Below are 16,599 nucleotides of genomic sequence, written 5' to 3' on the forward strand. Positions count from 1 at the left end.
TTCGGGCAGAGGAGGCAGCTTGGATCTGAGCTCAGCAATGCCAGTCCATAGCTACAACAGATAAGGCTCTCTTTTTTATTTGAATTTTTAAAAAAATTCAACATTTATTTTTTTCCCCAAATCCATTTTATTTTAGGGATAAAAAGAAAAAGAAGGGGAAAAAACTACAATATTTCAAAGCCTGTCCATCAGGGGACAACAATGGTACATACGTTGCACATTGACATCCCCAAATCATTCACCCAGAGCACACGACATCCGCATTCTATTGTCCGAACAAGACCAGCACTTATCTTTCTGTTCAGCAAACTCAGAGAAATCAGTAGTATAACTAGTTTAACTATTTTTAATATATATATACCTGTGCATGTTTTGTTTCAGATTACACTGAAACATTTACATATGTGTTATTTATTTCACTAAGGAGTATGCTCTCAAGTTGCATCCATTTACTTGTAAGTCTCCACTTTATCATTCTTTACAGCTGAGTAGTACTCCACTGTATATGAATACCACATTTTTTATCCATTGCTCAGTTGATGGACATTTAGGTTGTTTCCAAGATCTAGCTACTACAAACTGTGCTGCTATCAACATGGGTGCTGTCTTACTTGTTGCTGAGACAAAATACCTGATGCCCAAAGTCAGGAAAAGTTTACTTCTTACACTTCTTGGAGATTTCAGTCCATACTCAGCTGAATTCAAGGCAGGGTGGCATGGTGGGGCTGCCGTTCATGGCCGCTGCAGACAGCAAAAGCACAAACTGGAAAGAGAGAAAGAGACAGACCTTCTTCCCACCCATATATCATATACTGGCTCCATCCTAGGCAGGTATAGCACTCACACCACCCATCCAAGTGCTAGATAACAAGCCATCACAAATGCTAGATTTGGTCAAGTCCATAACTGCATGAGACTTGGGGACCACTGACATAAACCATGATATGTGCATATACATCATTGTGGTATGATATTTTTAATTCTTTTGGGAAGATACCCAGAAGGGACAGAGCTAGGTTAAATGGGACCTCTAGCTCTAGGTTTTTTTTTTTTTTTTGAGGAATCTGTACACTGATTTCCACAGTGCTTGCACTAGTCTGCATTCTCACAACAGTGGAGGATACCTTTTTCCCCACAGCCCCTCCAGAATTTGTTATTGGTTGATTTCTTGATAGTAGCATTCTTTCTGGGGTGAGGTAAAATCTCAGTGTTGTTTTAATTTTTATATTTCTTCATCTAAGAAGTATGTATGCATCGCAGATGCTCATTTTCGGGTTAGTTTTTTAAATCTAGAAGCACTGATTTTTTTTGAGCTCTTTATATGTTCTCAATAGTGATCCTTTGTCTGAGGAACAGCTGGCAAACATTTTCTCCCAGGTTGTGGGTTGTCTCTTTACCCTGTTGGGTTCTCTTGCTGTGCCAAAGCTTTTTAGTAGGGTGAGATTCATTGTTGACTCTTTATGATAGTTCCTGTGCAATCTGGGTTTTGTTCATGAAGTCTTTGCCTATATCAATGTCTTCCAGAGTTTGACTGTCTTCCAGCAGATTTAACGTTTGTTTTAATATTAACATCTTTGATCCATTCTGATTTTAGCTTAGTGCATGGTGAAAGATATGAATCCAGTTTTAATCTTTGGCACGTGTAGGGCCAGTTTTTCCAGGGACATTTACTAAAGAAGGTATCTTTCTTCCACTGAATATGTTTGGTACGTTTGTCAAAGATAAAGTGCCTGTGTGTAGAGTTATTTCTGCATCTTTTAATCTGTTCTGTTGACCTCTGGGCCTATTTTATGTTGTTGTTTTGCCAGTACGAGTTTTTTTTTTTTGGGTTTGTCTTTTCCTTTTTATCAGTACCGGGAATCAAACTCACGACTGCCTGCTTGCAAGGCAGGCACTTATGCCGCTAACCTAAAACCCCAGCCCCTTATACCACAGTTTTTTATCACAGAAACTTTATAGTATAATTTCAAGTCAGGTATTGTGATGCCCTCTATCTTGTCTTTGTTGCCCAGGATTGTCTTTGCTACTCTAGGTCTCTTCTGGTTCCAGATGAATTTTAAGATTGTTTTCTCTAATTCTGTGAGAAATGAAAATGCTAATGAAATTTTGATTGGTATTACACAGAATCTGTAAAGCAGTTTTGGAAGTATGGACATTTTCACTATATCGGTTCTTTCTATCCAAAAGCATGGGATATCTCTACATTTTTTAACATCCTCCTCCAACCTCCTTTTTCAGAGCACTGTAATTTTTAATGTAGAGATCTTTTACATCCTTTGTTAGATTGATTCCTATGTATTTCATTTTTTTTTTTTTGGATGCTACTGTAAATGGCATTGTTTCCCTGATTTCTCTCTCAGTGAGTTTGTTATTCATGAACAGGAAGCCTATTGACTTTTGAGTGTCGACTTTGTAACTAGTTCCATTACTGAATTTGTTTATTAAGTGTAGAAGTCTTTTGGTGGAGTTTTTTGGGGTCTTCTAAGTAGAGTATCATGTCATCAGCTAATAATGATAGTTTAACTTCTTCCTTTCCTATCTTTATTCCCTTTTTTATCTTGTCTAATTGCTCTAGGTAAAGTTTCAAGGACTATTTTGAGTCAGAGTGGAGACAGTGAACATCCTTGTCTTGTTCCTGATTTTAGAGTGAAAGCTTTGAGTTTTTGTCCATTTAGTATGATGTTGGCCGTTGGTTTGTCATGTATGACTTTTATCAGATTGAGATAAAGACCATCTATTCCAATTTTTTGTAGCGTTTTTATCATGAATGGGTACTGGACTTTGTCAAAACCTTTTCTGCATTTATTGAGATGACCATATGATTACTGTCCTTGACTCTGTTAATATGATGCATTACCTTTATAGATTTACATATGTTAAACCATCCCTGCATCCCTGAGATGAATCCCCCTTGATCATGGTATATAATCTTCTTGATGATTTGTTGCAGTCTTGATTGCCAGTATCTTATTGAGGACATTTGCATCAATGTTTAATAGAGATATTGGTCTGTAATTCTCTTAGTTGGGTCTTTCTTTGGTTTCAGTATCAGGGTAATGCTTGCTTCCAGGAATAAATTTGGAAGTACTGCTTCCTGTTTAATTTCATTACAGAGTTTGAGAGGTAGTGGTGTTAGGTCTTCTCTAAATTTCTTGTAGAATTCAGCAGTGAATCTATCAGGGCCTGGCCTTTCTTTGCTAATAGGTTTTTAACTACATCTTTGATTCCATTAATTGATATTGGATTATTTAGAATTTCTATATTCTTTTTGATTCAGCTTTGGTAATTCATATGTATCTAGGAATCTGTCCATTTCTTAGTTTTTTTCATCTTGTTAGGATACAAGTTTTCAAAGCAGGTATAGATGATCATCTGGGATTTCTGCAGGGTCGGTTGTGATTTCACCCTTTTTATTCCTAATTGCATGAATTTCCTTTTTTGGTTGTTTGATAAGGTTGGCTAAGGGTTTGCCAATTTTATTCAATTTTTCAAAGAACCAACTCTTCAATTAATTGATTCTTTGTATTGTTTTTTAGTCTCCAGTGTGTTAATTTCTGCTCTGATCTTTATAACTTGCTCCCTTATACAAGATTTTGGTTTATCTTGTTCTTTTTCTAGAAGTTTGAGGTGGAACATTTGAATTCTGAGATCATCTTTACTTTTGTTCGGAGACATTAGCAGCAACCAAGCAACATTAGTTTACTCCTTTTTCCAAAACTGCAGAAAATTATAATGCCCAAAATTAACCAGCTCTTAAAAGTGGTTGATTAGGAGACTCCAGTGCAGCACCTCTGTATTGTTCTGAACCGTATTTCTCTGAACACTATGAATAATGTCTTTAATACTGAAGTGCAGCCAGTCACTATCAGATTAGGGAGTCAATTCTAGAAAACACAGAACCAACCTCTAAGACTCATTCTTAGAATTGTTCCAGTAGAATCACTCTTGTCACAAAAAACTGCACTACCCAGAGTTCTCCAAAGAATTGGATCAATAACACATACATGCACACACATGGAGTTCCATGCTTATGGGTTCAATCAACTGCAGAATGAAAATATTTCTCAAAAACTGTGTTTGCATTGAACAGGTATAGACTTTCCTCTTGCCTAAGAAGCCAATATAGTAATGATTTACTCAGCGCCTACATTGCACTAGGCATTACTGTATATCAAACTCTGTGGATGGCTAAGTCCCTTATATAAACTGGCAACTATTCACTGAGACTCATTATAGGAATAGGTTCACACAATATGGAGACCACACCCCCTGCTCACATTTGCTATAGAATCAGAAAGGCTAGGAGTACAAAGCCCAGTGAGTGGGGGAGCTGGAGGACAGGAGGTAAATTCCGCCTCATCCAAGGACCAGAGGCGCCAGCATCCCAAGGCAAGTGGTGATGAACACTGCAGCTCACTCACAGGCAAGGAGCGCCCTCTGTCTGCCCTCTTCTTCTAGCTACGCCCTCAGCGGACCAAGCCATGCGCCCCTGTGGACTTAGTTAATTCCATCAATCCAAATGCCAATCATTTCCAGAAACGTTCTCATGGTTACAGCCAGAGAAAGTAGTTTTATTCTGCTCTCTAGGCATCCTTTAGTCAGTCAAGGTGACACATAAAATGTACTATCACTGGATAGTAGATTTTCTCCGTACCAGATCAGAAGCAAACCTGCCAACACCATCTGCCATGGTGCTCAAGGTGCACAGAGGAAACAATAAGACAATCAGAGTTTCTCAGGTGGACAGGGTATGTAAAAATAAATGGAAGTAAAGGTTTTACATTTTACCTAAAGTAACAAAATAATGCCAGGAAGCATCAAAAGTATGTTTGAATATTACAGCTGATGGCCCCTAGAATGTAAATAGTATAAAAACATGTTTCATCTTTAATAGTCTGATTTCAGATTTTATTAATTAAATTCCAAGCTGTCAGAAAGCAAAGAATTAAATACCCTTCTGTGGTGTTTCTCCTTCCCAAGAAAGTACTGTTCATTTTTCTTGAGGAAATTAGAACTAGATGTGTATATGCCTATGATAATGAAATACACTGAGAAATGAGAAAATTTAATGCTAAGCTTGAGTGAAACACTTGGTTAAAAGTGTTTTTTATAACTACCCCAATTTAATGAATATTCCTATGAAATAAGAATCTACTGTTCACTGTAGCAAATGATGTAGGGGAAGCTCTCTAACTCTGCTGGAGGAAAGGCAACAGAGCCTCAGGGGCCACCCAGGTCTCCTGTCAAGGCTTCAGACTCCAGGCTGGCAACAGGGCACATGGTACTCATCATCACCTGTGAATGGGTTAGCAAAGCGGGTGGCACTTCAGTGGCATTCAGTGTCACATCAGTGTGACTGGAATAAAGAAAGAGCACAAAACTCCCCAAAGCTATTCGCTACTGTCTGATAACCCTAACTCTAACAAAGTGAATTTCTCTCTCTCTCCCAAGTCCTATGTTGATAGCCTAAGCCCCAGAAACTGGGGAAATGGCTGTATTTGGAGACATAAAATAGATGCAGGCATTTAAAGATAAGGCCCTCAGAGGTAAAATGAGCCCATTAGTGTAAACCCCAACTTGATCAGTGTCCTCAATAAAGAGATCAGGACAGAGACACACACTCAGGGAAAGGCCTTGTGAATACAAAGCCATCTTCAAGTAATGAAGACAGATGAAACCAACTCCACTAACAGCTTTAACTCAAGTCTTCTCAGACTCAGAGTCATAACACAACAAATTTGTGTTATTAAGTAACCCAGAATATGGTATTTGTCTAACATCCAGTCCGTGGTACTGTCAAAAATACATCCACAACAATGTGCTCAGCTACACTCTAACAAAGACGCCAGTCATGTATTGAAAGAAGCATGGCATTTTCATTACATACTTCTGGAGGAATGAGACACTCACAGGAAAGCAGCAACAACAAAAATATCTTCAGCGAAGTACCGCACATTTGTAACTTCAAAAAAATAGGTCCAAATCTTCAGGATACAGGAGTATACACACAGTTCTTAAGTTTCATACCAAAAGGAGATTAAAAAGGGGTGAGGGATTGGTACATCTGATTTCATAAAAATTACAAAGCTCTTTTCTATGAAAATCCATGTGAAGATGAGGAAAAGACAGCTATTATCTAACAAAAAATATTTATGAATAAAACTGGAAAAAGGAATATGACCTAGAATATACGAACTCTGAATCCAGAAGTCAAAAACAATTAAACTAGAAAAACAGTTAACAGAAATCGCACAGAAAATGTGCAAGTGGCAAAAAAGAGCAAGAACAAAAACGCAAATAAAACCATGATGGGCCATTGCCCCGAGATTAGAAAGGCGAGCATGAATATTCACTAAACCCGCTGGCAATGAGACACAGGAAAGCGCTCACCCACTCAGTGCTTGTAGGATGGAAGAGCGACTATCATATAACCCAGAATTAATGTCCCAAATGTTATTCTACATAAAACACAGTGCATGAAATTTACAGAAGCTTTAACTGCAGCAGTCAAAAACCAGGTCTCCACCAGGTCAGCGCTTAAACATAACTGTGATACATGCATCACGGTGATGCTACCACGAAGAACAAACCACTGACACATGGACCACCTGGAGTGAATGTTCATGTTCTTAAATCATCCCACTTTAAAAATGGACAAGAAAAAATTAGACCAGCAGTGGGAGAGAGTCTAGAGGGAGTTGTGGTTACAGATAGGCGGCACCCGCATCTGGGCTGTGCAATTGTTCTGGGTTTCCATTACAGTGGTGGACACAAGATCCTACACAAGTGATGAAACTATATACACTTGACAAACAAAATGAAGACAAGTAATTGGGAACAGTCAAAGAAGAGCATTAAACAACAGCAACGTCAACAATCCTTAGTTGTGATAGCATACTGTTTATTTGAAAAAAATGTACAAGGAATCTCTTGAAATTATTCTCGTAACTATAAATTCACCTAGTTATCTTCACAGTTTTCAATTGAAAATGCTGAAATAATTGATGTGTTAATGTCTTTCTAGTCAGTGCTGTGGCAGTTTCAAAACATGGATCTATGATACAGGTTCTATGGTGCATGTCCTACAGAATAGAGAGAGTACAGTAAGAAGGGAAACAGAAAAATCCTTTATTTCCAAAGACAAAAAACACTAACACACATGATGAAGATATCTGCTTCTTTCAATAAAATCAGAAAAAAGTATTAGATGAGATTTAACAGCATTTATAATATAACCCAGTCGATAAAGAACAAAAGAGAACGTCCTCACTTTGAGAAATAATGTCTATGAAAATCTAATGCTATTACCACACCAAGACTGCAGGCTTTGCCTGTGAGACTAGGAACAGGGAATACTACCTATGTTTAGTGTTGGGTCCTAAATTCTGCTGATTCAAACAAGATCAGAAAAGAAAAACAGATATGACAACGCTAAAGAAGTAACACTGTCTTTCTTTGAATATGATTTGAATATTTGCACAAAAATCCTAAGCAATCTATAAAACAGCTACTGTAATTCACAAGTGAATTTAATAAACTGTATGATATAAATATGGAAACACCTTTGGAAATTAAAAAATCTGGGGAAAATGACAGCTATAATTTTTTATGAAAAATAAATTAATAGCAAAAGCAAGTAAGACCAAATAAATGAAAAATCCTTCATATAATCAATTACATTTAATGGGAAAGTATTTTATAAACTATATTTATTTTTGGATGCAGTTTTTTCTTACTATTCAAATTCCTAACTGTGGAAATTTGATATATTTTATAAATATATAAGATGCTTACTTACACACTGAGATATTCATTCAACTTTTTTTCTGTTTCATATATAGCATACCTTAGATAATCTTATGAAATATTCACAATCATGGCCTTTACATGTCTTGGGTCCTTTTTCAGTGTCTAGAGATGAAACTGAGAAAATAAATTATATTTTATCATGGGTACAGATACTATACCACAAAATTTAAATAGGCTTTTGAGAATTAACATGATTATTTGTCTAATATTTTTCTTCCATTAAACAATACTTTTAATGCTAAATGATTGTTCAGTAAAAATCTAAGTGCAATATTTATCTAAATCAAAAAAGTCACTTTTACTATAAATAAAAATTACTTTCTTAATAATGCTTGGTTACTTTACTTTTATAAAATTTTAACAACAGAATTACTTCAACTTTTATAACGTATGTATCTGTAGGTTGCAATCATTCAGTTCTCTCTGCTCAGATAATAGAGTGTGTGTCACCAGACTAATTCAGTTCTCTACCCCTACCTGCCAAGTGTGAAGGGAGATAATCTATGGTGCCAGGTACGGGGAAAACCCAACACTTGGGAGGCTGCAGCAGGAGGAATCACAACACTTGTGATTTGAGGCCAGCTTGGGCAATTCAGTGACTTAGCAAGACACTAAGAATAAAATGTCAAAGGCCCTGAGTTCAATCCAAGTATGCACAAAATAATACAAAACAAAAACTATGCCAACAGTACTGGAAAGGGAATGAGGTTGGACTACTGTAGTGGCACAATGACCGAAATTACAAGGGTATTCCCCTAGGAATGTGCTTATTTACTTAAAAACATCACTGCCCAGGCACCATGTGCCTGGCCGTAGGTATTTGGTATATATTATGTTAACCAAATCAGAACAATCCCACAGGTTTAAAACTGTGTAAATGAGTAATATCTTTGTAAGATCATCTGAGGAAATTCCTATAGTGCAATCAAGACAGAGAAATCAAAAAGGGAATACGAAATAGCTGACTCCAAAGATTTCCAGTAATTAATCTTTCTAAATTATAAAAGTTTTAGTACCAGAAAGTTCAAAATCTCCCCTAGTTATTTCCACTATCCACCAAAACACATGGAAAGAAATTTTATTTGTGGCCCCAGATCTAGCACTAATAAACACAAGCATATCGTTTAATTTCTTTTCAGGCTTTCACTCTGTACTCTGTAAACCAACAGGCTGAATAATGTGATTTTATCATGCTTTATAGCTGTGAGAATGTCACTAAACCACAAATCTGTCAAGTCTAAAAATGCCATCTATAATTTAATGACTGGCATGTGCAATGTTATTTTTGCCTAAGTCTTGCCATATCCTAGTAGCCATCCTAGCCTCTTCTCAAATATGCACTGTGCTAATTGAGTACACGACTGCCATGGTTTGTGTCTGGATGTTCCCCAAGGCCTCATGCACTCACAGAGGGGGTTTGGCGAGGTGACCGACTCATGGGGTGCTATACCTAAATGTGCCACTAAGAGGCGGGGTTTGGTCAAGAGGGGTCACTGGGGTGTGACCTGGCAGAGTTCTCTCCCTCCCCAGCTGGTCCCCTTTCCCCCTGCTGCCTGGCCACCAAGATGTGAGCTGCTCTCCTCTGGCAAGCCCTTCTTGCCACGCTGCTTCTGCCCTGGAGTCAGCCAGAAGCCTCTAGAAAACGTGAGCCAAAAAAAAAAGTCCTCTTCTTCTTTAAGTTGCAGGTGTTGGGTATTCTGTCCCAGGACAACAAAAGAGACAAAGACAGTGACTCAAAGAAGTTCATTTTCCATAAACATCTTTCAAATCAGCAATCATTGTCCGTGGAATTTAGTCGTCCATTTCCTTAGTAACGTCCTTTCCCCTCCTTCAGAAACCACAGAGCACATGAGACAGCACAGACACAGATGCTCTAGACAAAGCTCTGAGTTAGTTGTTACCAGTATGGCCAAAGAGCTAAAGAAAACCATGTACAAATGACCCAGAGAATGCTGTCTTGACAACTAGAGAATGTTGATAAAGTGAACGAAGTTATAAAATGCAAACCAATAGTGTTGGGGATGTAGCTCAATGGCACAGCTCCTGCCGGGAAGTGCAAAGTTCTGAGTTCAATTCCTGGTACCAATAAAAATTCTAGAGCCTAAAGTTATAACTGAGAGGAATTCATTAAAGATTTACAGCAACAGATTTGCAGAGACAGAAAAAACAATCAACGAACTGGAAGACACATCACTGAAATTATTCCAAAAGAGAAGAAAGAAAAAAGGAACAATATTTAAGAAAACCTGAGCAATCTGTGGGACAGCAAGTATATCAACATATGCATAAAATAGTAGTCACTGGAATAAAAAAGGAGAGAAAAAGAAAGAATATTTGAAAAACTAATGATTAAAAATCCCCCAAATTTGACAAAATACATAAATCTACATATACGAGAGAATCAAAGGAATCCACATATGTCCAAGAGAAATGCAAGGAATTCCACACTCAGATATATTATAATCAAACTTCCAAAACATGGAAGACGAGAAAATCTAGAAGGCAGAGGGAAGAAGTGATTTGCCACATGCAGGGGACCTATAATCAAATGAACATATGATTTCTTATTAAATATCACGGAGGCTAGAATGTAGGTTGTCCATTAAAAACCCACTTAACACAGCAATGCATAGACAGATTAAAAGTCAGCAAATGGAGAAAACAGACCAGGCTACTCTGGAACTAAAGAAAGCTAAATAGAAATCAGACTAAAAAAGTATCAGGAGTAAGTGGACTCTTTTTATTACAACAATAGGGCCTAGTCTCCATATACATAAGTACCTTTCATATGTATGGAGTAACATGAGTGTAAAGATAAATATTTAAGACAAAAACTGGCAAAACTGCAAAGTGAAGAAGAATCACTAGTCACTGTTAGGTAGGGAGACATCAACACCCTTCTACGAGTAACTGGAAAATCCAGAAAGCAAGAAATGAGACCAGAGGAGACCTGACCAGCAACACCCGTCAGCAGGACCAGCTGAATATTTAGATATGCTGTTTCATCCAATAGAAGTGGACTATCTGCATCTCTTTCTCAAAAAATATTCACAGAAGAGACCCTATCTGGGGCCATAAAAAAATAGATTTCAAGGAACAGAAACTGCACAATGTATGCAGACTAGAACAGAATTAAACTAGAAACTCATGATAGAAAAACAGAAAACTCAAAAATATTTAGATATTAAATATATTTATATCAAATCTTAATAAAAATTATATATTTCAAACTAAATGGGAATGCAACTTATCAAAATTTATGGCGTGCAGTAAAAAGAGAGAAATTTATATCTTTGAAAATGCAGACTAGAGAAAAAATTACATAAGTTCAATTACTAAAGTTTCTATTTAAGAAACTTTTAAAAGGAAGAGCACATTCAAGTCAAGAAAATAGAAAAATAATGTAAAGTTTTGAGGAAAAATCAATAAAATTAGTAACAAAAAATCAAAATGTGAAATCAAAATCTAGTTGTCTAAAATAGCATTAATGGATAAATCTCTGTGGGGAAAAAAAGAGAGAATCCACTACAAAAAATAAAAATCACATTATTTCTGATTTATAGACCCTAAAAGAATATTAAGAAAATACTAAGAAAATCACCTGAAACATGATGACCTAGATGATATGGACAAATTCTTAGAATCTATGAAAACACACAAGAATAAGAAGAGAATTTGCTCTGTATGAATTAAAGAAACTGAGTAACTACTTTCCCAAGTTGTACTTGAAAATGATGGTTTCACTGGCAAATAGTTCTGTATGAATTAAAAGAAACTGAGTAACTACTTTCCCAAGTTGTACTTGAAAATGATGGTTTCATTGGCAAATTCTACCAAAACTTTGAAGAAACAAATTATACCACGGCCCACAATATATCCCAGAGAATATGTGTGCTCACTCCAGAATGGGCGGGGACATTTGGGAACTGGTCTCTGAGGACATTATAGGAGGACAGGATTACGCTACTACTAAACCAGATCAATACATTACAGGAGAGCACAATTACAGACAGATGCCACTAATGAACATTAATATACAAATTATCAACAAGATAGTAGCAAATTAAACTCAATAATGTATTAAAAAGCAATATACCTTGGGAGGAACTGGCACTTAAGACAGGTAAACAAGTCTGGTCCAACACGTAAAAATCAAAATACATTGACAAGGTGAAGAAAATCAATCCCATGGCAGATGGAGAAAAACACTGCATGAAGTTCATTACCTTTTCTTGACAGAAACTCAGCAAACTAACAAACTCTCAGCTTCATAAAGAACATCTCTAACACACTCACTGCAGCTCCATCGTGATACAAAAACAGAACTCTAGAGAGTTTCTTCCTAACACTGGGAAAAGGGAAGGCTACATTCCTTCTCCATTACTATTCGGCATTACACTAGGAGTCTTAAAGAAGACATTAATATGAGGAAAAGACGCAAGAAGCACATGTGTACACACATAAGGGAAGAAGCAAGGCTCCTCATGAATTACGTGATGTCTGTTCCAAAAACACCAAAGATCAACCAAAGAATAGGAACAAATAAGCAATAACAGCAAGACTTCAAGATACAAGATTAACATACAATGTCTAAAATGTGTATACAATCAAAAAGGTTCCTGGCCAAAGAAATTCTGAGAAAAGTCTCTAACCTCATTACAAAACAACAGTAACCAAACAGTAGCAGCATAACAACATACCCGCGGCCTAGTGGAGCAGATAAGAGAGCTCAGGAATAAGTGCAAGTATAGTGATCAGCTGAGTTTCAACAAGGGCACCAAGACAACATAGCAAGTGAAGGGTAAACTGATATGTGCACCTAAGAGAATAAAATCAGACACTTACATTGCACATACAAATCAAAGAATTTAACCTATGACCTGAGACTCCCTGAGGAAAACAAAGGAGGAATGATTCTTGACGCCGGGGTTGGCAATGACTGTTTAACAGTGTATAAACAGTTCAAGCAACGTAAGCAAACAAGGGTGCAAGCTTGTGCAAAGCTTTGTTAAAAAAAAAAATACATATATATATATATATATATATATATATATATATATAAACCAGAATATATGAGGAACTCACACAACCCTAGCAAAAGAAATAATAATAACATGATTTAAAAATAGGCAAAAGATCCAAGTAAAATATTTTCCCAAGAATACATAAAGATGCCCAACAGATATATGAAAACCTATTCAATAACAATATTTATTTAGAAATTCCAATCAAAAGCACAGTGAGACTGTTTTCATAACTGTTGGGGTGGTCATAATCCAAAAGATAAGTGAAAACATGTTGTGGAAGAAGTGGGGAAAAGGGTGCACAATGTCAGTGGGAATGTACTCATAGACTGCTGGGATGCTCAGAAAAACAACACAGAACTACCTTAAAGAATTAAAACACAACTATCATATAACCCCGCAACCTTTCCTGTAGGCTCACCTCAAAAAGGAGCTGCAATCAGTACGGAATAGAGACATATGACATATTCATATGACGAATACGATTTGCAGCTGTCTATAAGCCCTTCAATATGTGTATGAATATAAAAATATGCTGTACACCTTAAATTTAGATAATAAAAATCAAAGAACCAAAGTGACTGCTATCCTATGACATGAATGAAACAATGCAAATTGAAATTAAAGTATAATGCCTTTCTATTTTAAAAGTATAAAATACTTAGATATAATTCTAATAAAATATAATGTAAAAAGGAAAGTATAGTACGTATAGTGTGAAAAAGAAATTAGGAAAATAATGAGGAAAATAGTTGACTTACAAGAACATCACAAAGAATAACTTATTTAGGGGTAAATTTGCCAGTGGGTTTGCTATACTGAAATAATAAAATTCCACTGAAAGAAAGTAATGAAGTCCTAAATTAATAGAAAAGTATGCTGTGGTCATGAATTGGAAGACAATATTGTTAATGTGGCAGTAACATCTGTCTTATTTACTTTTCTCCTTGTTGAGACAAAACACCCAAAATTAAAGGAAGGAAGGTTTATCTGCTCATAGTTTGAAGACGTTTCAGTCTACAATCAGCTGATTCCAAGGTAAGCTGGCAATGCAGAGGGGCTTTTCAGAGAAGAAACAGTCAATGGCAGGCAGAAGGTAGCAAAGGAACAAAGGCAACCATGACTCTTTGTATTCTTTATGTCTTATCCAGGCTGCTCAGGGCAAGTAGCATTTTCTCCATGAGACAATCCCAGCATCACACACTCCAGATTCAGTCACCTTTGAAAAAGCCCCACCTATGACCATATAAACTTTGAGGGGACATTTAGACACAAGCCATAACAACATCCAAAGCTACATGCAGATTTACTGCAATCCCTATCAAAACATCAAGGGGTTTTTAAGGCAGGAATAGGAAAGCAGATAACAATAATCATATGGGAATGCAATCACCCTCAGTTGACTGAAGACACTGAAAAGGAAGTGTAAAGTTAGAGGACTCTCATTTCCTGATCCAAACTTCATCAGAAAGCTGCTAAAGCCAAAAAGATGTGCCACTGGCATCAGGAGCATAGCACTATAGACACAGAACCATGCAACTGACAGGGACCTCCAAAACAAGCTAATGCTCTGTGGCTATATATAAAGGAGTCTACCAACTGAGGAAAAAGAGACACACAGCCTAGCTTAAAAACACTTCTCCAAGAAAATGCATGAATCACCAAAAGCACAGAAAAAGATTACAGACAATATCTGCCACTGGGAAGTGCAAACAAGTTCACAACGGCTCATTGCTACTTAATGTTATCACTTTCTCTTACAGATTCAAACACACAAGCTTTCCAGGAATATGTCTTCCCATGAAAAAGACCAGGGAACAAAGATTTCACCTCTCCTTTGAACGCTAGTAATAGGTCCTAGAAGAGCTAAAGAGTGAGTCTATTGCTAGTAATGTATCTCGGGGGCTAGTGAAAGTTTTTCTACATTTTCTAGGGAAGAGGAGATAAAACAGTAAGGAAGACAAAAGATTGAAAATGAGGTTGAACAATCTTGTTCTTTACCTTTAAATCTTTGTGCTTCTCAGCTGTGTCTCTAAAATATCAACCTTAGAAGACAAGAGAGGGGGGAGGGAGACAGTAGGAGAGAGAGGAAAGTGAGTAAAATGGGTAAGTGTAAACAAATACTGAGGGCAGACAAATCTAGGAAAATAAGAGAAAGCAAGGAAAAGAGAGAAGGACTACAGTGAGCAATTGCATAGGAGCTGAAATAGGGACTGCACATCCTTCCAAGCAGTGGGTGGGTTTCCTAAGAGATCAGTCATAATGGACCGTCCATAAACCTAAAGTCCCCAAGAGAATACTGGATCCCCATTCCACATTATAAGGAAAAGCGCAATATTAGCCCATCTTATATTTTCAAAAGTGTAACCTCTATAACTGAGTATCATGAGCACTGCACTGTTTTGTTTCATAGTAAATTACCACTCCAGGGATTAGCATATTTCACTGAGCAAACTTTACGCTTTTGTTTTGTTTTGTCTTGTTTTTGGTACAGGGAATCAAACTCAGGACCTTGTGCTTGCCATGCAGGTGCTTGTGCCACTGAGCTATATCCTCAGCCCCAAAATTTACGCTGAGTGCACAATTCAGTGAGATTTAGGGGATTAATAAGTCAAAGTACAGAGCAGAATATATGTTTATAACATTTATATTTTTAAAAAGCTTTTGATAATTAACATGTCTTTAAAATTGGTTATGCATTGTAAACTTGTTTTTTAAAACTTTGCAAATACTTACCTGAAAATGTAAAGAACATTTCATTTTGCAAACCAGCCTTTTGCATTTTAATACGATGGCACTGAGACTTAAGTAAGGAGATCTCACATGAAAGGTCAAGAACCAATTTGCTTAAAATCTGAAGAAGCTTCTTCTCGAAAGAAACATTATAGACACTATTGCAGGGGGCTGCATGGTACCGAGCTGTGAACTGGTAATAATAATGAGGCTCACGATAAGCTGTCAAGTTGGAGAGAGACGGACACAGACATGGTTATTTAGGTGAACAGCGAAAACTGCAGCTCTCAGGGATAAATCATTATGTGAGATACATTAACATAACATTTTATATATGGCTATATTCACTCCCATATAAAAACCCTTTTCTAACAGTTACTAAGTACCAAATACAGTTAGAGACACTTTACAAATACTGACTCCCTTAAGTCTCAGCCTCATTTAAAACTGTATTGTTATTCCACCCACCACGGAGAAGTTGAGGGACACAGGTACAACAGCATATGTTCAATACCTATGCCCTGAGAACTAAGACTGTCCACCACTACACGTGCTTCTCACAGTCAGGCTTAACACTTCTCTATGTCTGTGTATTCATCTTAGAAGTCTACATTCAGTGCAACTTTAAAATGTGGTGACTGCACTTTAAAAAAAAAAATTTTCACTATCAATAAAAACATATCCCCGTGAATCCCCCCGCGCACTCCTGCTTGCTTCAAACGCACTGACCCCTCATCCTTGGGCTTCCTTAAGCAGTCCTGGCTCAGGCCTCTAGCATTGTTGCTGTGGCTGTCTTCATGGATTTAAACATTTACCTTCCGTGTGCATTCTGCCTTTGCGGGAAGCACCAAAGTCAGAGGGTGCCTGATCCAGTGAGTACCAGGGATACGGACACGGCACCTTCACACTGCTACAAGCCTGCCTTTGCGCTGGAGGCCACCCACCAGCAGCTGCATTTGTGACTGCACCATGCGACAACACTCAGGGAAGAAAACTCCCAGAACTGCTTCAAAAGCTGGCAATAATGATGGCA

The 16,599-nt window shown here is 37.2% G+C and overlaps 1 protein-coding gene across 3 annotated transcripts in view; it reads right to left on the reverse strand.

Annotated features, from left to right (window-relative positions):
• Positions 1-16,599, reverse strand: part of Zpbp (zona pellucida binding protein) — an 82,474-nt gene that overhangs the window by 52,250 nt on the left and 13,625 nt on the right. For 2 of the 3 annotated variants that reach the window (XM_063234337.1, XM_063234336.1), the window contains exons 5-6: positions 15,570-15,788; positions 7,847-7,923 (exon numbers count right to left, since the gene is read on the reverse strand). In XM_063234337.1, coding sequence (XP_063090407.1) covers positions 7,847-7,923; positions 15,570-15,788 — 296 coding nt within the window. Of the gene's footprint in view, positions 1-775; positions 7,083-7,846; positions 7,924-15,569; positions 15,789-16,599 lie in introns of those variants that run through there. The other variant, XM_063234338.1, reaches the window with a different exon arrangement.

The sequence above is a fragment of the Cavia porcellus genome, unplaced genomic scaffold, assembly GCF_034190915.1.
Source record: "Cavia porcellus strain 051 isolate PalLab524CR breed Dunkin Hartley unplaced genomic scaffold, mCavPor4.1 scaffold_23, whole genome shotgun sequence".
Taxonomy (NCBI): domain Eukaryota; kingdom Metazoa; phylum Chordata; class Mammalia; order Rodentia; family Caviidae; genus Cavia; species Cavia porcellus.